The sequence below is a fragment of the Lasiosphaeria miniovina genome (genome assembly GCF_030549165.1).
Source record: "Lasiosphaeria miniovina strain SMH2392-1A chromosome Unknown B0T26scaffold_3, whole genome shotgun sequence".
Lineage (NCBI taxonomy): Eukaryota > Fungi > Ascomycota > Sordariomycetes > Sordariales > Lasiosphaeriaceae > Lasiosphaeria > Lasiosphaeria miniovina.
The window spans coordinates 2,389,977-2,409,676 of NW_026848222.1; the positions used below are offsets into that span (position 1 = coordinate 2,389,977).

At 55.0% G+C, this 19,700-nt stretch overlaps 6 protein-coding genes and 1 non-coding gene across 7 annotated transcripts; 4 read left to right on the forward strand and 3 right to left on the reverse strand.

The window, feature by feature from the left end:
• Positions 1 to 782: 782 nt before the first annotated feature.
• On the forward strand, positions 783 to 3,739 carry B0T26DRAFT_702210 (uncharacterized protein). The gene is made up of 5 exons (XM_060441618.1): positions 783 to 1,346; positions 1,478 to 1,752; positions 1,815 to 2,081; positions 2,133 to 3,254; positions 3,316 to 3,739. The coding sequence occupies exons 1-5, from the start codon at positions 1,247 to 1,249 to the stop codon at positions 3,409 to 3,411; spliced, it is 1,860 nt and encodes a 619-aa protein (XP_060298236.1). The 5' UTR covers positions 783 to 1,246; the 3' UTR covers positions 3,412 to 3,739.
• Positions 3,740 to 4,204: 465 nt separating this feature from the next.
• B0T26DRAFT_749731 (mRNA capping enzyme, catalytic domain-containing protein) lies at positions 4,205 to 5,461 on the forward strand (the record flags this gene model as incomplete). The annotated part of the gene is made up of 2 exons (XM_060445144.1): positions 4,205 to 4,386; positions 4,471 to 5,461. The coding sequence occupies 2 exons, from the start codon at positions 4,205 to 4,207 to the stop codon at positions 5,459 to 5,461; spliced, it is 1,173 nt and encodes a 390-aa protein (XP_060298237.1).
• Positions 5,462 to 6,180: 719 nt separating this feature from the next.
• Positions 6,181 to 6,644, reverse strand: B0T26DRAFT_212577 (uncharacterized protein). The gene has a single exon (XM_060433804.1). The coding sequence runs from the start codon at positions 6,526 to 6,528 to the stop codon at positions 6,244 to 6,246; it is 285 nt and encodes a 94-aa protein (XP_060298238.1). The 5' UTR covers positions 6,529 to 6,644; the 3' UTR covers positions 6,181 to 6,243.
• Positions 6,645 to 6,760: 116 nt separating this feature from the next.
• On the reverse strand, positions 6,761 to 8,003 carry B0T26DRAFT_674035 (uncharacterized protein; the record flags this gene model as incomplete). The annotated part of the gene is made up of 2 exons (XM_060439667.1): positions 6,761 to 7,728; positions 7,823 to 8,003. 2 exons carry the CDS (start codon positions 8,001 to 8,003, stop codon positions 6,761 to 6,763), a joined length of 1,149 nt encoding a protein of 382 aa, XP_060298239.1.
• Positions 8,004 to 10,716: 2,713 nt separating this feature from the next.
• B0T26DRAFT_640910 (armadillo-type protein) lies at positions 10,717 to 15,198 on the forward strand (the record flags this gene model as incomplete). The annotated part of the gene is made up of 2 exons (XM_060437280.1): positions 10,717 to 14,484; positions 14,539 to 15,198. The coding sequence occupies 2 exons, from the start codon at positions 10,717 to 10,719 to the stop codon at positions 15,196 to 15,198; spliced, it is 4,428 nt and encodes a 1,475-aa protein (XP_060298240.1).
• A 738-nt stretch (positions 15,199 to 15,936) lies between these two features.
• On the forward strand, positions 15,937 to 16,063 carry B0T26DRAFT_t89. The gene has a single exon. It is a non-coding gene; the product is annotated as a tRNA-Ala (tRNA).
• A 988-nt stretch (positions 16,064 to 17,051) lies between these two features.
• B0T26DRAFT_605462 (uncharacterized protein) lies at positions 17,052 to 19,342 on the reverse strand (the record flags this gene model as incomplete). The annotated part of the gene is made up of 2 exons (XM_060435812.1): positions 17,052 to 17,345; positions 17,432 to 19,342. Coding segments are annotated over 2 exons (2,205 nt in total), but the record flags the coding sequence as incomplete, so codon positions are not given.
• Positions 19,343 to 19,700: the final 358 nt, after the last annotated feature.

The window sequence follows — 19,700 nt, forward strand, 5'->3', positions numbered from 1 at the left end:
ACTGTAACCCTCACTTATGTAAGTTTGCCGGCTTGTGCGGCTCCCACTAGACGCACACGTGTGTGCGCTTATGTAAGTGTGAAATTGCTTATGTAACTCTGAAAATGCATCTAACGCGGCCAATTTTTTCGCACCCTTTACCACCACAGCCAACCTATCGCCCACACTGCAGCCAGCCAGCCAGCCATTCAATCAATCCGTACAGCATCTGAATAACGCTTCGGGCACACCCGAGAGGTCCGTCTATGGCCAATTTCACCGCAAGCCGTACACTGGCTTGGTCGCTTAGCCCGCGTTGCCTGTGTTGCCTCGACGACCTCGAATCCACTAGGCTCCCGCTTCGTACTTGACGCTGGGAGCCTACTTGTAGCTTTTGGCTCTATACGATGGGGCTCTAAAAGCTGAGGTGGAGCCCCATCACGTATTAAGCGCCAGTGCGAATGGAAGTCTTCAAGAAGAAGAGGCTCTTGACGCCCAGTAAGTACATGTACACATGGAAGCCCGTAGATACGTGTAAAAGTGCCTGTACAAGTAGGCCGCGGAGGAGGGTCTTTCCACTGCAATTGCCGCTGCTTCTCAACCTTCCGTAATGCTTCGTATGAGACCCAGCCCTGTACGGCCTTATACAGAGCTTTATCGAGCTCAAGAGGTATGCGGATCTGTTGTTTAGCTTGGTTAGACCGCAACTCAGAGAGTTGGTTGATCAATGCAAGCCGAATTGCCTTCCATGCTTCAAAAAGGTCACTTACATAAGCGCACACACGTGTGCGTCTAGTGGGAGCCGGCTTGTGCGCCTCTCGCGTCGTCATTCTCGGGCGTTGGAGAGAGCTAGGTTGTGCCGCGCCCGCAGCTTGACCCACCCGGAACCACCACACCTCCGAAGACAACTTCAACAACAGCCCAAGCAGTATTCCCAATAAACTAGGGCGCCCGTGGGAGACGACGCAAATGCGCATACCCGGAAATATAAAGCCCTAGATTGCCTCCAAGCGGCTTCCCACACCGCAGATACCTACGTAATTCAGTGTCTCGATACCGTTCCCGCTCTGCCATCTGCTACCCGCTGCTAACCCCACGATTGCCATTGCCGCCCCGCCGAGCCTGGTTGACGACGGGTGCCTTCAATTCCACGTCTGAACAGAACAATCCAGCGCCTCTGCGCCTGCACTAGCTCCTTCACCACGGCCTCACCTGCCGCTCTCTTTGTTTGCTACGTGATTGATTTGTGACAAACGAGCCGCCCAAAATGTGGAACGACGAAGACAACAACCCGTACGGCGAGAGCTTTGAGCGCCGCGACTCTTTCACCTCGTCAGCCAACCCCTCGTCACCCGTCACACGCGACTGTGAGTCCCAGTTGCTCTTCTCTGCTGTTGGGCGCATTCCGCTGCCGAGAGCATGGATCCCGATGATCTGCATGATATCCCCTTGGGGCCTCCCGAGAACCATGGTGCTGACGACGACTGGCTGATGTTAGATCCTCGCTATGACGCCCCCCAAACACCATCCACGGCGAGTGACGATGTGCCCCCGCAACCTGGTCTTGCCCGGGAATCTAGCGACGCCAATACAGACGAGGAGACCGACGCCCATACCCATGCCGAGCTTATACCTCGGCGCAAGCCAGGGGGGTACGACAGCCGCGTCGAGCAGATGCTCTACGAGAACCCCGAGCTGCCCATCCTGATCATAGATGCTGGGAAGAGCTCAGAGAGTGGCGGTAGATATATAGTCTACACCATCAAGACGGGCGTACGTCTTCGAACCCCTCCCCCCCAACAACCCAGTCGCCATCCACTAAACCGTGTCTACAGGAGCTCGTTGTGCGCAGGCGGTACTCAGAGTTCTCCTCCCTGCGCGAGGCTCTCACTCGGTTACATCCCACTCTTATTATTCCGCCCATACCAGAAAAGCACACCATGGCCGACTACGCTGCCAACCCCACCAACGCGAAGCAAGATCAACAAATAATCGACTTGCGGAAGCGCATGCTAGCCGTCTTCCTCAACCGCTGTCGTCGCATGGAGCAAGTTCGGACAGATGGGGTTTGGTGGAGGTTCCTCGACCCGAACTCAAGCTGGGTATGTCCGGTCCTTCATTTTTTTTCTTTTCTTCTTGCTAATACTCCCTAGAACGAAGTCATTCACTCGCACCCGGTGGCCTCTATACCAAAGTCAATCATGAAGGCGCCTCCGCTAGATCCAGCGAACCCGACTTCCGGTCACGGTTACCTTCCCGTGCCTGCTGGTTCGGCCAGGTTAAAGACGACGCCTAGCGCCGCCCCGGCTGTAGACGGCTCAGCAGCTGGGGCACAGGTTTTTGCTCGATTTCCACCTGATTCTAACACGCTCGGCGAGCAGCAACTTGACCCGTATTTTACCGCATTCGAGGCCTCTATCAAAGACCTCGAAACCCTTCTTGTGGGCCCGATAGAGAAAGTCAACCGCCGCACCTTAAACCATCTGTCTTCTCTAGCTTCGGACCTCTCGGAGCTAGGCGCTCGGTACAACGCATTTGCACTGTCCGAGCCTGCCCCTTCCCTTGCACCGGCGATCGAGAGAATCGGGCAGGCAGCCGATTCGTCTTACATTGCTACAGAGGAGCTATCCACCTCTTTGGGCGCTAGCTTTGCTGAGCCGATGCGGGAGAACGCGCAGTTTGCCGGTGTTGTCCGGAACGTGCTGCGGTACAGGGTCCTAAAGCGAGTGCAGCAGGATATGACAACGGACGAACTCAACAAGAAAAGAACACTCCTTGACCAGCTAGAGCGCAGCGAAGCCGAGGCTAGAAGGATCGACCAGTACCTCAGCAGCAGCCAGCAGATTGCCCCACCAAGGCGATCAACAAGTACGAGAGAGTCGCCGAACCAGCACCGCAGGGATGGGTCCGGCGAGGATACGGCTTCCATAGACTCGGACTTTCCTCCAACACATGGAGACTTTTCATCGGCGCCGTCTGCTAAGATCGGGGCGCCGGAGAGATCGGGCGGAAGCCCTGGCCATAAGAAGGCGGCAAGCGGCAACTCGATCACTAACAAGATTTTTGGTCCTATCCGCCACGCAGTCCAGGGTGTGGTTGATGTCGATCCCGAGCGAACCCGAAGAGACATGATCGGAAAGACGCGCGAGTCAATAGTGCAGCTTGAGCAAGCACAAGTGGCTTCGGCTCAAGATGTGAAGGACGCAAGCGCAAGCGTCCTCCGAGACTTGAAGAGGTTCCAGCGGGAAAAGGAGGATGATCTTAAGCGATACATGGTAAGTTTGCCTGCGGTGTATGTGGGATTTGCGGTTCCGGTTCCTTGCTGACTCTTTGCAGCTTGCCTACGCCAAGAGCCAGATCGAATGGGCAAGGAAGAATAAGGAAACATGGGAGGAAGCGAGGGCCGAAGTTGACAAGATTGATGAATCGTAGACGAGAATTCCAACAATGCCAGTGGGGTTGGTTATGAAATGTGGGGAGGGGAAGGCGGCGTATTGCTTATTATGGCGGCTTCCGATTCCATGCCTGGGTTGCCCGGCAATAGAATTTTATTGCATATGTGGGGGGACACTGACTGAATACGGATAGAGGAAGCAAGATAAATTGTGTCCTGGCACGAGTGACAGTGGCTATGAGTGGGGTGATAGGCCTTTCCGAAATATTATGATGACTGAAATCGACGCCTGATATTAAAGTTTCCGTCACCAGGGTAGATAATTTAATATTAGCGCATCGATTAATACAATTTTTTATCTTTTTGCTGTGCGTATTCATTGAGTAAGCCTACCTATTTAATTCCAGGTTAAGACTTAACAAAGGTTGGAAGTCTGAAGTATAAAATCCATCGTGATGCGGCAGCCAATAGGCCGTGCGAAGTCGAAAGTTTGTATTTCGCAGTTCGCACTGTACTAGTTCGAGATCTCCAACTTTCCAAGACCAGCATCCAATCCATCCATTCCTTGATCCCTGTTCCTTGTAACAGTCTCCGCGGTTCACTGAATGCACTCGCGCAAACAGTTCACGGCACGAGTTCGGCTCGCTCAAAATCTCCCTCCAAACGCCGCGCGCATACTTTTATCGGCCTCAAGACCCCGAATAGGCGACTCGCCGATATTTCCTATGCTCGCGCCAACACCGAAGCTGCTCTAAGGGCGCCGCAAGCACCGTCATTCGCAAAGGAAGAAGACACCATCCCGAACCACTAGGGACGAGACACGACCAAACAATGAATGAAAATTCTCAGCCCATCCGGGACATTGCCCAGCCCGGCATCAAGGCCGAGCAGCGCTTGCTCAGGATCCTGCGAGACGAAATTGCGAAGCTTCTGGACAGATCCTCGACCGGCTTTCCTGGCGCACAACCCGTCAGTTTCTCGCGGCGGCATTTAGACGAGCTGCGGAAAGAGGAGTAAGCAAACTTGTGACGCCATCCTTCCTCTCGTTCATGTGTCGCACTTGCAGCCGTTGACTTGTGTCTCTCTCGCATCTGCAGCTATTATGTGTGCGAGAAGTCGGACGGCATTCGCTACCTTCTCTACCTCACCAACGACGAGAATGGCAACGCCGCGCATTACCTGATTGACCGCAAGAATGACTTTTGGTGGATCCACCAAAGAAACTTGCACTTCCCGCTGCAGAACGATAACGTATCCTTCCACACGGGCACGCTCATCGATGGCGAGCTGGTGCTGGATACCATGCCCGACGGCCGCATACAACCCAAGTTTCTCGTCTTCGACCTGCTCGCGCTCGACGATAAGGCCGACTTGATCTCCAAGCCCCTGGACAAGCGACTGGGATATTTCAAAGAGCACGTCATGAGGCCGTACAAGAAGCTCTTCCAGGAATTCCCGGACGAGCTGCAGTTCCAGGCATTCCAGGTGGAGATGAAGGAAATGCAGTTTTCGTACGGCATCGAGATGATGTTCCGCGAGGTGTTGCCAAGCCTTAAGCACCAGAACGACGGGCTCATCTTCACGTGCCGCACCAGCCCTTACCAGTTTGGCACAGACCAGCACATTGTCAAGTGGAAGCCGCCCCACGACAACACGGTCGACTTTCGCTTGCGCCTAGCCTTCCCGACCGTGACGCCCAACGACGACCAGGCGCCCGACGGCCAGAAAGATCCCTTCATCGACTACGATAGCGTACCTGATGCTCGCCTCTTTGTCTTCCATGGTAGCGGCGGCGACGGCGGCATATACCGAGAGTTTTCGGATCCCCTCTACCTGACCGAGGCCGAGTGGGAGGAGCTGAAGGCGCTCGGCGACCCCCTCCAAGATCGCGTCGTCGAGTGCGCGCTCGACGAAGAGAAGCGCTGGCGCCTCTACCGCTTCCGCGACGACAAGCACGAGGCCAACCACAGCACCACCGTCTTTAGCGTCCTCGACAGCATCCGCGACGGCATCACCGAGAACGACCTTCTCGAGGCTGCCAGGGGGATCAAGGACAGCTGGAAGATGCGTCAGCAGCAGCAGCGGTAGTCTTTGTTGTTTATAAAGGCAAAGTTTTCCTAGTTGCGGAAACGGGGACGGTTCGATAAGAAATGTGTGGCTGTTTTTTCCTATTAGAGCGGCTCTGGATACCACAGTTCACCAAGGATAATTTACCGTCGACGGTCCTGCATTGAGGGGTGGTGTTTATTTGGCGTTTATTTGTGGTGCTGCTATACCGTAGCTATCTGCGGGGGTTGGGTTCTGGCGCAAGGTGTCGGCGGCGTATCCGAGGGTCTAAAAAGGGATACACCAATTACGTGAACATGTCATTGAGTTTTAGCATCGTATCTTGCTTGTAGGGTTATCTGATTTCTTGGTAGTTCCAGCTGCACCGGGGGGGGGACACGGCTCTGTGATTGATGTACTGAATGGACACTGAAGGAGAGAACGGAAGACGTGCTCTGCTTGTCTAGATGGGTAAGGTACCTCCTATATATCAACCCATTCATTCCTTTTTAAAGGAATCAGAGAAGAGGAAGCAACGTTTCAACAGCTGGCAATCCAACATTTCTGCACACGGTTCCCATCACCGCGGAGACCTCAACAAAAACATTAATAACAGCATACCTTCCATTATGGTGACAGTTCTCGTTTGCAGTTCCCAGTTGTCCAGTTGCCCGGGTTTGTATTCCTTCTGGAACTAGAGACAAGAAAACAAGAGTCGGTGGGGGGACCAAGACGGAGGAAGAAAAAAGAACACAGCACGTCCTTAAAAAAGGGTAAAAGGACAACAAAGGAGAAAAAGTAAAGGGCAAAAGACATATTGTCATTCATTGACATACGCCAGGCTTGGTATCCTTGACTCTCTTGCTGGTTTCCTTTGCTGGTCCTATTCTAACCCCTTTTCCCGTTCCCGCTTTTATCCCCCTTGAGAAGAAGAGACTAATTCTTGCCCAGAACAGAAGAATACCAAAGGGATAGTAGTAACTAAGCAGGGGTAGAATAAAATAGGAAACAATGCAACAGAGAGAGGTATGTGAAAAACAAACCCAAACCCAGCCAATAACACCTTTCTTCCCTTCCCCAGCGCCAAATGCCGCTACCGTGCCGTCCATGTCTCGCTGTCAGTGTTCTTGACAGAAGTACCCAGCCTCTTTTCATCTCCTCTCCCCTTTTCCCAAGCACGTGATGTGATGTCATGTGATGTGGTATTATCCATTCCCTGTATCCTCCAGAAACGAAAAAAACACACAAATTACACCCGGGTGGATATTAGGATGCCGAAAAGAAAAAACGAAACCAGAAACAGCGCGAGTTTCATAAGGCATATTTGTCCTCCTATTAGAGTCAGAGCGCGACCGCAGCGACCGCACACAGCATGACGACGCAGTACCACGCCGACGTACCGCGCGCCGACGTCTTGGTGCCGCCCTTGGTGGTCTTGATGATGGCCGCCGGCACGGCCGCGTTGGCGCCCGCGCCCGCCGTCGCGATGCTCGTCAGCGGCGCCGGCGCAGGCGCCGTGTACGTGCCGTTGCTCGACGGGGGAGGCAGCACGACGCCACCTGTGCCGCCCGAGGGCGAGCTGCTGCTGGTGGTGCTGCTGGTGATGCTGCCCAGCGGCGTGATGCTCAGCGGCGTGGGGACTACTACTCCCGAGTCGTTGGTGGTGGTAGTGGTGTAGTTGCCGCCAATGCTTCCCTCGACGGCAGTAGTCGCGGCGGTCGAGGTCGGGGCGGCGAACTGCGTGCGCGTGCTGGTCGCGTCGCTGATCGTCGTGGTCGTCAGCACCGTCGAGAACGACGACGGGGAGACGACCGCGGGGCCGGTAGCGGTGGTTGTGGTGGCGGGGTCGGGAATCGAAGACGAGACTGTCGAGTCCGCCGCCCTAGTAGGCGTCGTCGTCGAGCCGGAGCTAACCGTCAAGACCACGGTGACGGTACTGGCCGCCGCGCAGGTGCCGCCGCTGCTGGCCGCCTGGGGAGCGGGCGGCGGCGTGGAGGTGGGCGCGCTGCCGCTAGTGGCATTGTTGGCGCTGGTGCTGTAGACAGACGTCGTGCGGGTCTCGGTAGAGGTTGCCGTCGACGTGGTGGTGACGCTGGAGATGTCGCTGGCGGGCGAGGACGGGGGAGGAGGCATGGTGGTCTCGGTTCCGGTGGAGCAGTCGGTAGTGGTGGCATCGTTGACATCGCGAACGTTCATCATGGCTGGAGCGCCGCCGATGGCCTCGACTCCGTAGTCGCGAGCACCGTAGCCGTAGACGTGGTTGTTTTTCGGGACTACCTGTTGGGCCAGGACTCCGAATCTGTTGTAAACTAGTAGGTCATCACATAGTGGTTTAGCTCTGGAGAACGGGGCAGAGGAGGAGGCAGCGGCGAGAGAGGGTGGCGGTGCTGGTGGTTTTCATACTCTGAACAGCGTCAATGGCGACGGAGCCGACGGTCACAAAGGCCAGGATCATCATAAGGGCGTTGACGACGATGAAAACACCACCGAGGACGGGCATCTTGCCGTTCGCCGACTTGCCCTTGCGGGCAGCATGCGGGGCATGGACGCCCTCGCCCGCGGCTTTCTCGTTTCCGGACTCCATTTCGGGGTCTTGGCAATAACTGTGAGTGACTATAGCGGGTGCGGTTAACAAGCTTGGTTCTTTTGGTGGGGAGGGCGCTGTTCTGAGGCTATTGACGCTTGACAGGCGAAGGTGGAGGGTGAAGAAAGTGCGAGATTTGGGGGTGAGGGGGGACGAGCCGGACAGAAAGGACAATAGCAGAGCACGGGGTGATAAATCGCCAACCAGCTTCAACAGGCGGTCAACTGCCTAGATTAGGCGTGGTATTGTGAGGGCGAGGTGAGAAACCAGACGCGTGAAATGAAAATTTGGGGGACCTGGAGGCAATAAAGGCAGGCTAGAGATGTTGGAAATTTGGGGACGAGGTTTTGAACTTGGCCAAGCCAGCAAGCAATGCAGGCAGGGCAGGGCACGACAGAAAGCAGAAATACTTACCAAGTGGTCTGTCGAGGTGATACCGAGGCAGTGTGCTGTAGTGAGCTGACGGGAAGATTTGAGGTAGGTGGGTGGTAAATGAGTGACGAGGTTCGGAGAAACGAATGTGGTTGTGGGCAGAGGAAGAAGAGTTTTGGTGCGAGGGAGGGAAGGGCAAGGACGCGAGGACGGAGGCACTTTATGCCCACCACATGGGCCCAGCTATTGTGAACCAGGTACGTACTACACAACAATAGGGAAATTAATCGGTGCCTGGGCGCCTGACGACTGGGTTGACCGACTTGGGATGAAATCTCACTTTGGATGGAATCTGGTATCTGGGCGAGTCTGGCCTCTGGAATTTCGGTTGGGATTAGGAGACAAAAGGCCTACGAGCACCATGACGTGACGTGTATGCGGCAGTACATATCATACAAATCTGCCAGGTCCAGCCGAGGCCCTTCTCCCTCGTGGTAGTTCCTCTGGGGATAACTGCAGCGTCAACTAGCGCACCCGCCCGTTAATACAACTGTTGGTCACACGGACGGGAGGCCAAGTAATCAGATGGCCATCTATCTCAAATAGGAAGCAAACAATCAAGCTCGTTTTGGAATAGGGAAGGGGTTGCTAGCATATGGCCGCAGAAAATCCAAGAAGGATAGCCGGGTAGCTTATGGTCGTCAGGGGCAACGCCCCTTTACCACGCTGAGGGTATTCGTACCGTGGTTTGTCGACTACAATCCACGTCTGTTGATCCATTTCCTGGCGCCTCCTATATTCTAGAGTGCCCGTCTAGTTGCCGTATATATCTTCCCGGCCCAAATGACGTTTTCACGAGTTCTCGGGCAGCAGTAGAATAACGATGTCTCGGGAAAGAAACCACAACCATGGACGCATGGGTTTATCTGCACCAATGAGAGGAATATCGCCATCACGTCGCCACATTGCCTACAGCCAAATACCATAGCGGGATGGGTCTGTAATTCGCTCAATTTACGTACTTGTCTGGTTTGCCTGCTCTCCTTTATCATCAGATCAGCCCTTGGGCCTGGAACGGTGTTTATAAAAAGCTTCAAGCCGACCAAATCATTCCTAGCTATCAAAAACCCCAAAGAAACTTCTTCATAGTATCAGCAAGGCGCCCAGGCTCCGGCTGCTAAAAGCTGTCGTAGCTTTCTTTCTACAAACTAAGGTAGATACCTAGGCAGGCGGAGCCTTGGTTTGCAATCCAAGCCGCGAATGGTTGTTCGCGAGATGTTTTCCAAGATGGGTAGGTATGAAAGGGGTTCTAGTAATGCCTAGTAAGGGCTTTCCCCAACGGATTTTTTTTATAACTCTCACCTCTCCATGTTCGGACGACGGGAACTCTTCCCGACGGAGCGAACCATTACATACATACCTGCCTTAGTAGAATAGTATCCGACATCCAAGCCGGTGGTCAGGTCGCTCAAGGCATTTCCACGCTGACCATATCCCCAGAGCGCTGCGCTTTGGAGATTCTACCAGCTGGGTCACCATACCCTAGAACTAAACTGCAAAGAGGAAAACCTTTTGTTAGTTACGGACATTCCTTCGCAAGGCAGGTACGGTTGGTTTGTGGTGGCCGTCTGCTAAGTAAAAGTGTTCAGTGTAATTGAGCTTTGGCCAATCAGAGGCCCTGTTGCGGCCAGCCGAGACAGGAATTTCAGCCACTCAGAGACCCCGGTCGGCCACAGGAGATTTAATTATCACGCGAAGCAGAAGCGCGTCCCCGTTCCCGTCCCCGTCCCCGTCCCCGTCCCTCCTCGAGCTGGCACATCCACACCCACGATCAAACCACAAATCCTCAATTGCATGTCCATTAGAGATGCCCTTTTCCCCCGCAAATATATAACCCATGAGTCGCGCCCGCCTCGCCATATCACCGCGAGACGCCAGCGCCCCCTCGACTCCGCAATTTCTATTGCCTTGACAGCTTCGGCCAGCTGTCAGGTCGTCGGCCGTTTGGAACCCACACTGCTGTAGCTGCAACAGCGACACGCCCGCCGCCGTTTCGAACCCACACTGCTGTAGCTGTAACAGCGACACACGCGCCGCCGTTTCCTCTTGCGAACCACGCCAACTATTAACGTTGCACGCGCCTCGTCTCGCCGCGCCCGTCTGTCCCCAGGGGCCTCAAGGCCCTCCCCCCCCTTTCGATTCAAGCTGTCGACTCCCGAGGCCAGCGCGGATCTGGCCCCTCCATTCGCGCCAGCCCTTACTCGCCGCGCCATCAATCGCATCGTCGCCAACGGCCCCGACCGACTCACAAGGCTCGTCAAACAAACCCACCACACGCGCCATGGCGCCTCGCCGGAGCGCTGCCGAGGAGCCTGAAGAGCCTGAGCAAGACGACAGGACCGTCACCCTCCAGTTCAATGACGCTCTGACATGGCGCCCCGGCAAGCCCATCCCCATCGACCAGCTGCTCAAGCGCCTCGACCGCCTCTCCAAGGAGCTCGGCGAGATGGAGCAAGATGTCGTTGACCCAGACTCGTTGACCAAGGTCGCCAAGGAGCTCATATCTCACCAGCTGCTGAACCACAAGGACAGAGGCGTGAGGGCCTACGTCGCCTGCTGCGTCGCCGACATACTCAGACTCTGCGCCCCCAATGCCCCCTTTACCATGTTGCAGATCAAGGATTTCTTCAATCTCAGCCTGACCAATCTGATACCCGCCCTCTTCGACCCTTCTAATTCTTACAACAACCAGCACAGATACCTGCTTAGCTCTCTGGCTGAGATTAAGAGCATCGTCCTCCTCCTCGAGGTCGACGGCCATGAAAACCTTATGCTGCATCTCTTCTCCAAAATCTTTGATGGCGTCGGCACCAAGTCGATTTCCGGCGAGCAGGTCGCAAAGGATGTCGAGTTCACCATGCAGGAGCTGCTCGGTGCGCTCATCGACGAGGCTGTTACTTTGCCCGCCTCGGTCATTGATGTCATCATGGCCCAGTTCCTCCGGGCTGCTGCGCCAGGTGGCCACGACCATGTACCCATCGACGGCAACCAGGCAACTCTCTTGCTAAAGGAGGAGCCCGAGGCGTATCAGATGGCCAAGAGCTTGTGCCAGCAGTACCCCGAGAAGATGGCTCGGTTCGTCAGCCAGTATTTCAGCGACGTTATAGTAGACTCGACAGGCTTCGCTGGAAGACCTAATGGCAACAAGGACGGAGAGGATTTGGACGACGATGAGGGTCCTACGGGGCCGTCCGAGTCCGACTTGAGGGAGCTGAAGAAGGCGCACAACCTCATACGCGAAGTCTGGAAAGCTGCACCCATGATCCTCCAAAACGTCGTGCCCCAAATAGATGCCGAGCTGTCTGCCGACAACGTCCACCTGCGGCAGCTTGCCACGGAGACGCTCGGCGACATGATTTCGGGAATCGGGGCAGCGGGGCCTCCGCCGCCACCGACACTAGATCCCGCCGCCTATCCGCCCTTGAAAGTGGACGACGAGGAGAGGACTGACGCTCCAGCTGGGAACATCCTCACCACACCAATGTCTGCAATCTCCTTCTCACAAACACACAGCACCACCTTCCACAACTTCATCAGCAGGAAAAACGACAAGGCTCCCGCAATACGTGCCGCGTGGACCTCGGCCGTGGGCTACATCGTCTCCACTTCAGCCGGCGGCATCGGTCTCAGCCGCGAGGACGAGACGGCCTTGGTCCAGGGGCTTGGTGAAAAGCTTTCGGACAATGACGAGAAGGTCAGGCTAGCGGCCGTCAGGGCCATAGAGTCGTTTAGGTTTCAAGACGTCATTAGCAAGCTAGCACCCAACGGCGGCGTCGGCAAGGAGGGCTCGGTCTTGTCGACGCTGGCCGACCGCTGTCGCGACAGGAAACCCGCCGTAAGGGTGGCGGCTATGTCCCTACTGGGCAAACTTTGGGCCGTCGGGACCGGAGAGCTGCTTGCCGGCAACGAGACTGTGGCGGCAGCGCTCGGCGGCGTTCCCAGCCGCATTTTCAATGCGTTTTATGCCAACGACCTCGAACTCAATGTACTATTGGACCGTGTCATCTACGAATGCCTCGTGCCTCTCGCCTATCCACCGCCGCCCAAGAAGGGGTCTAAAAGCACGAATTCTAACGGCAATTCACAGTCGCAGTCCGCCGCCACGGCGTTTGACCAAGACGCGATACGGGCAGAGCGCATCCTCCTTCTCGTCCGCTCTCTCGAGCCAGGCGCAAAGAAGGCTTTCTTTGCCATGCAAGCAAGGCAGCCGCAATTCGCCCAGGCTCTCTCAACCTACATTAAGCACTGCGATATGTACAACGGAGGGGTCATGGATGAGGAGGCAGAGAAGAAGACCAGCAACCTCAACAAAATCGCGCAGTATATCTCGCAGTTCCTCCCAGACGTCAAAAGCAAGCAAGACCTCTTGAAGTTTGCCAAAGCTAACGACCGCCGGAACTACAATCTGGTTAAATATGTAACTGGGCAGGAACATGATTTTAAGACGGTCCATAAAGCACTCAGAGAGCTCATCAAGCGAATTCAGACCAGCAAAGATCCCCCTGTCATGGACACCCTCCTCCCTCTGCTCTACCGGTCGGGATGTATCATGTTCAATCGCAGCCACCTTTCCACCATCATGGACTATAGCAAGTCGGACACGGGCGGGTTGGGGGCAGCTGCACACGAGATTCTCAATGAGATATCTCAGCGCAATCCCGACCTGTTCAAGACACATATTGGCCAGCTCTGCAAGGACCTAGTTGACCAAGCCCCCACCTCGAAGCGGGAGAACGACCCGGTTGTTGCCGAGACGCTCAAGGCCTGCTCTACTTACGCTCGCAAGTACCCCAAGGACGTACCGGTGGAGAGAGATTTTACACAGACCATGATTAGCTATGCCCTCTACGGCCAGCCTGCCCGGGCTGCCAAGTACGCCGTCAATATCCTCTTGTCCAAGAAGGACGAGAAGAGCATGCTCAGCGCGACTGATCTGCTCCAGAGGACCATGAAGGACTGGAGTTATGGGTCTACTCATTTCCTCAACAAGCTTGCCGCCGTCAGCCAGCTGGAGCTGCTTGCTCCAAAGGTAACCGAGGAAGCCGAAGACCGTATTCTGAACATGACGGTGCAAAATATCCTTTTGGACGTCCGGACTGATGCCAGTGAGCACGATCCGAGCTGGGTTAGCGACGCTGACCTAGATGAAGAGTGTCAAGCCAAATGCCTCGCTTTAAAGACCTTAGCGAATAGGCTGCGGAGCATGGAAGACGTTGCCGAGGCAAAAGAGAAGGCCAAACCTGTCTGGAAGCTTTTTATGAAGCTCGTCCAGAAGGATGGAGAAATTTGCAAGGCGAAGCAGACACCAAAGCATCACAGATCGCGGCTTAGACTGCTTGCCGCACAACTCCTGTTGAAGCTGTGCACCAAGAAGCACTTTGACGACCTCCTCTCGCCCGAGGACTTTGACGCGCTTGCCTTTACAACCCAAGACGCCGTGTCAGAGGTCCGCCATGGCTTCGTCCAGAAACTGCAAAAGTATTTGGCGGACGGCAAGCTGCGGTCCAGATACTACACCATAGTATTTTTAATGGCCTTCGAGCCTAACGCCGAATTTAAACAACGCACGGAAACTTGGATACGGTCACGGGCGCGACATTTTGAGTCGCTGAAACAACCTGTTCTCGAGGCGATCATGGCCCGGTTGCTATCACTGCTCGCCCACCACCCCGACTACAGCACCGAGGTTGACAATCTGGCCGACCACGCCCGATATTTGTTGTTTTATATCAGCCTGGTGGCGACGGAGTCGAATCTGGGCTTGATCTACAAGTATGCTGAGCGTGTCAAGCAGACGCAGGACGCTATTGACGTGCAGAGCGATAAGCACCGGGTTCTGAGCGACTTGGTGCAGTCTGTAATTCGTAAATGGCAGGAAAAGAAGAACTGGGTTTTCAGCGCCTACCCTGGCAAGGTTGGACTGCCGCTTGGTCTCTGTCTAGCCCTCAAGTCCCACAACGAGGCTCAGGAGATCGCTGAGCGGCAGTACATCCCTGAGGGCATGGATGATAAACTTGATGAGCTTCTCCGGGCCATTGAGCGCAAAAAGGTATGGTTGATCCCATCTTATCTCGCGAGAAGCTAGAGCTAACATGTGCAAAAGAAGCGGAGGACAGCTGATGACCGCGCCGAGGCACACCCAGCTAGCAAGAAAGCCAAGGTGTCGCCAAAGGTAGCCCAGCCGAAAGAGCCCAAAGCGCCCAAGAGCGCGACGAGAAGGGCTTCCTTGAAGGCGAGGAAGCCTACGACCAAGCCCAAGAAGTCGTCGTCAAGCTCAGCAATGAACGATGCCGACCGCCGTCGTAGTGGGCGTTCAAACGCCAATAGGTCGTATATCGAGCGCGATTCTTCCGAAGATGACCAAGAAATGCTCGGTGGCGTTGCCGAGTGGGAGTACATGAGCCAGAGTGGATCCGACAACGATGAAGAAGATGACGACGGCGATGACTCCCCGGCCGAGGAAACCGGTAATAAGGAAACGTCCACAGCTCCCCCTCGAGATGCAGAAGAAGAAAGCGAGCTATCGGAGCCGGAGGAAGTCTCGGAGCCTGAGGAGGAGGGCGAAGGAGAAGAAGAGGAAAAAGAAGTATCGCCTCCTCCCACTCGAGCGCCTAATGGACGGAAAGGCAGGAGTGCTGCCGCGACCAAAGCCAAGCCTAAGCCGAAAGCGGTTCCAAAGCCCAAGGCAGTGAAGCCTGCGGCCCGGTCAACACGGGCCAGGAAAAAGGCAGACGAAGATGAAATGGACGAAGAGGGCGATTGATGACGCGACCAGTGAGGGAGGGGAGTGGAGGGCTAAAGGGTGTCTTTTTCTTTTTCTTGTCTCTATCGATACGGGTGCATCTGTTGTATGATCATGTTATACCCGCTCTCGTTTATATTCTTCCTTTCCTTTCCATTTTCGCGTTTTCTCGGATGCTGGACACTATATTCGGAATGAGAGGGAGAAGAATGGAAGGAGGGTAATGTGTACATATCTCGTGGGAGTGAAGCAGCAGTCCGTAGGACTCTCTTTTTGGCGGCTCTTTGCAGGAGAAGTGTTGATTGTTATTCTTCACGTCTAGGTAGGGGAGCCAGGAAGGAAAATGAGCAAGCGAATTTGCTAGTTTTGCTTGGTCGAATCCCGGGAGAACTATGTAATTAGTTTGACCGGATGATGCAATGCATCATCCGGACGTAGGACGCGAGACGCGGTTTAGTTACACGAGAACTTGAAGTAAATTCCAGCTATTATTGACCATGGGGATTCCGTCTCGTTTTCGAGAACCACCGAAATATTAACTTTATAAATCCTCGAGCGCCTGTAATTATTCCAACATTACCTCTGTCTGTCCGTTCGTGATCACTCGCAGACACATTCAATTAACCCCATCCCATCCCGAATCTCCGCTATATTTTTCATCCGAGTCCACACACAAACACTCAAACACACAAACACGCACACACGCACACACAGTATCATTGCAAATCCATGTGTCCACACATCAAAACAACGACAAAAGGGCTTGTGGCTCAGTTGGTAGAGCGTTCGCTTAGCAAATTCCAGAGGCATCCATCTCCATGGGTGCTGATGACGGGTACATGCAATCGCTTGCGAAAGGTCCTGGGTTCGATTCCCAGCCAGTCCAATCGAACCAGTTGTCGTCTCGGTAGAGATTTCTTGTTTTGTACGCACCTCCCTCCTTCCTTCATTGCTTATTTATTTATATGTTGTATATTGGGAGGGAGTTGAGTTTCTTTTTTTGTTTTACTCTTGTTATTAGTTAACTCTGATCTCTCTCTCTCTCTCTATCGTCGTCTCGGGGACTTTTTTCCTTTTATGTATATATATATATATATATACCTACTACCTACGTACGTTTGTTTCACAGCAAAAATCGCAGCTCGAGATTCGACAAGGGTACATAAAAATATATATATATCTACCCTTGCCCTGCCTAAATAACCCAAGTACTGAAGAAGTATACATGGACAAAAACGGTGTGGTGGTTTTCTATCTTCATTTTTTTTTCCTCAAAAAGAAAAATAGTGAGAATAAATGAGAAACAAAATCAAAACACCCCCACCCCCCTTCACCCCCCTTTAAACCTCACGGACAAATAAACAAAAAAAGCCAAGAAAGGGAGCAAAATAGAGAAAACCTGCTTGTTATGTACAGTTTTACAGTTAGTCGCCCGACATCTTCGGGATTTCCATACCTCGTAGCTCCCGACTCCGTTCTGAAGAAAAAGAAACAGGTATTCCCTTCTCTCACATTCCTTTTCGTTATATGGGCATCTTCTCATGTCCAGCTTCAGTTTCTGGTAATGTCTTCCACAGCGAGATACATTCCAAGGTCGACAAGTCTCTCTTCGTTTTTAGAACTGAGCCCCACAAGCCCTCTAGGATGGGGGACGGTGTTTTTGCCATTCCCACTCCCCACTATAATGTCTGTCATGACGTGCTGCTTTTTGGTGGTGGTGGTGGTAGTGGCGGCAGAGGGATTGCCGAGGTCGATTGCGGTGCTACCGGAGTTACGGGGCTCGCGTTGATTGTGCCGTTCGTGGCCGTGCTCGAGCTTGCCGATGGGATCGAAAGGCCGCGCGGCTGCTCTAGCGGGACCCTGCCGCCGGACTCGAGGCGGTTGTCGACCTGCGCCCGGTGGAGTCTGTTTTTGAGGTGGACTTCGAAGTTGTCTGTTGACCGCTCCGGGCCGGGCGTGTACGACTTGCCGGGGCAATCAAGACACTTAATCCTGGGCACCCACCATATCTCCACGTCCGGGGGCATGTCAGGGCTACGCGGCATCGCAGCTACCGTGTCTGTCTTTGTGTTCATAGCGCAGTAGCGCATGAAAGCCTTGAACTGGTCGTTCGGATACAGCCTCTGTAGCCTCTGCAAGGCTGTGCTGAGCCACTCGGGAATAGGAGGCTGTATTCCCCACAAAGGTATGTTGTTAGTAATTCACGGGCATATGACGGGATAAAAGCGCAAGAGATCGAAGGGGGATGAAATACCGGTGATGGTTGAGATTCTCCTGGCTGCCCAGGAGGCGGCGCAGGAACCCCGCCGAGATATGCCTGCCTAGCAGCCCATGGCATCGTGGACTTGATCGGCAGGTTCTTGTTAGTTCCCGAGGGGGTCGAAGGCGGCCCCATAGAGCCAGGGGCAGCGGATGCACTCCCAGCTCTTTGGTGGCCCTGACCGGCTGGGGTGGCAGAGCCCGGGGGACCTTGGGCTAACTGTTTTAACTTGAGATCTCGTAAGAGTTTCTTTAATCTTGCGGGTGTGACCTTGAGCGTGACTACGTGCTGCAGCTCCTCTGTCTCTTCCCTGGTGGCCTCGCGACCGACCCGGCGAGACGTCCTTGTCTCGTGGTGGTGAATAATAGTCTCTGGGGTCTCGGACCGCCCAAGATTTGCCATGCGGTGTGCTGCGACACTGGCAGCGCCGCGCATTATTCCCCGAGTCCTTGCGGTTCCTTGGAGTTGCGACATGGCGGGTGAGTCTGGGGCCGAGTCTTCGCTGTCTTCGGAATCAGAGATATCGCCATCGCGAGTAGGTCTCTTGCTTCTCCCGGTAATTCCGCCAACCCCGACGGCGCGCTTGAACAGCCTGCTCTCCTCTATATCCGCTGCGGCACCGGGGAGCACCGATGACACGATTGAGGTCCGAATCGTCCTCTGCCTCTCCTTCAGGTCTGGCAGCTGAGGGCCGCCGCGCCTGTTTACCGAGCGCTTCTGCCTCCTCTGCTCCCGCGAGAACATGGTCTCGCTCCTTTCAAGCTCTGCCTCGGTGTTCTCGTATAGGTATGGCGCGTAGTCCTTCGCCTGTTGCTGGGGCCTGAAAACAGCGGGCAGGGGCGACGGAAGGAATGCAATGGTGAGATCTGGGTCTTCAATGGGACGACCATCGAACGGATGACCAATGCTGTAGAGGCTGCGCGTAAAGAGTTGGGCTTGTTCACGTATGCAGTGGGCGATTGCCGTCGCAAACTCGCCCGACAGCGACAGGTCGCGAGCCATGGTGACGGCGAACTCCTCGGGAGAGTTCATCGGATTGTTGATCTCCCACTCAAACTGGTCGACGAGGGTGTGGGCACCGATGGTGATGTTGAGCTTGACTAGGATGCGCATCTCGTCGTTCTTGTACGCTGAGTAGGGAAGCTCGGGGTCCAGGGCTTCCTCGTCCGAGTAGGCAAAGGGGTAAAAGTCGTTGAGCTGCTCGTGCATTTGCTGCACCACCTGCTCGTAGACGGGCTTTTCGAGAGGCCCCTTGAGGCCCATGTCCTCGACCAGCTGGGCGGCGAACACGTCGACGGGGATGAGACGCTCGTGGAGGTTGAAGGTGAAGGTGTCGCGCAGCTTGACCTTGTCCCAGTCGACGTCTATACGCATGGGGACTAGCTCCTCGTGCTGCTCGGCCTGTTTCTTGATGTCCTTGCGCGAGAACTTGAGCTGTGGCGCAGTCCTCCGGCCGGCACGCAGTTTTTGCGACGGGTAGACGATCTTGGTCGGGCCGCCAGTAGTATCGGTATAGCCATTGCCGTAGCCGCTGTAGCCTTCGCCGAAGAGCCTGCCGTTGTATGTGCTGTGCTGCTCGGCGATGGTCTTGTACGCATTGATACGCGTCAGGGTGTCCCTGGTTGTCGTGCGCAGCTGCGAGTCCGAGTCTTTCAAGGCGCTCGAATGTATCCAGTCACGCGTCACGAAGCGGTCGACGAGCACCCTATTGAACGCTTCCTTGTCGCGAATTGGGACAGCGGCGGGTTGGGCAGAGGCAGAAGCAGAAGCAGAAGCAGAAGCAGAAGCAGAAGCAACCATGGGGCTCGCAGCCTTTGATGGCAGCGATGGCAAGAGCGATGACAATGGAGCAGCAGGGTTGGGAGCCGTCGTCGATGAGGGACCATCACCATCGCCAGCGCCAGCGACGGACAGCGGCAACGAGGCGGCCATGGCAGGCGGTCGTCGGTCGCCGCTTCAGTGTCGGTGTCGGGGGCCACGGGGGCACGGCGAGTGGATGCGCTTCGTCGTCGCCCGTGTGTGGTGCGGGTGCAGATGCAGGTGCGAAATGGCGCCGGTGTGATCGCGATTGCGGTCGGTCTCTGTGGCTGTCTTCCTCGAGCCTGCGGCTGAGGCTGGCTGCGCTGTCAAACAAACCTAGAGATGCGAAAGGCCCAAGAAACGGCTGGGCGCGACTAGCCAATCACAGCTGCCCTAGCACAGCGGGCAAGAAACGTGCGGGCTCCGGCTCCTCACACACCCCCCTCAAAGGTCCCGTCTACTT

Bases quoted from the DNA above. Each gene is read 5' to 3' on its own strand.
- B0T26DRAFT_702210 (XM_060441618.1), top strand. From the start codon at position 1,247: ATGTGGAACGACGAAGACAACAACCCGTACGGCGAGAGCTTTGAGCGC. The intron at 2,082-2,132 runs GTATGTCCGGTC...AATACTCCCTAG, and splicing joins TCGACCCGAACTCAAGCTGG to AACGAAGTCATTCACTCGCA. The intron at 3,255-3,315 runs GTAAGTTTGCCT...GACTCTTTGCAG, and splicing joins ATGATCTTAAGCGATACATG to CTTGCCTACGCCAAGAGCCA.
- B0T26DRAFT_212577 (XM_060433804.1), bottom strand. From the start codon at position 6,528: ATGGACGGCACGGTAGCGGCATTTGGCGCTGGGGAAGGGAAGAAAGGT.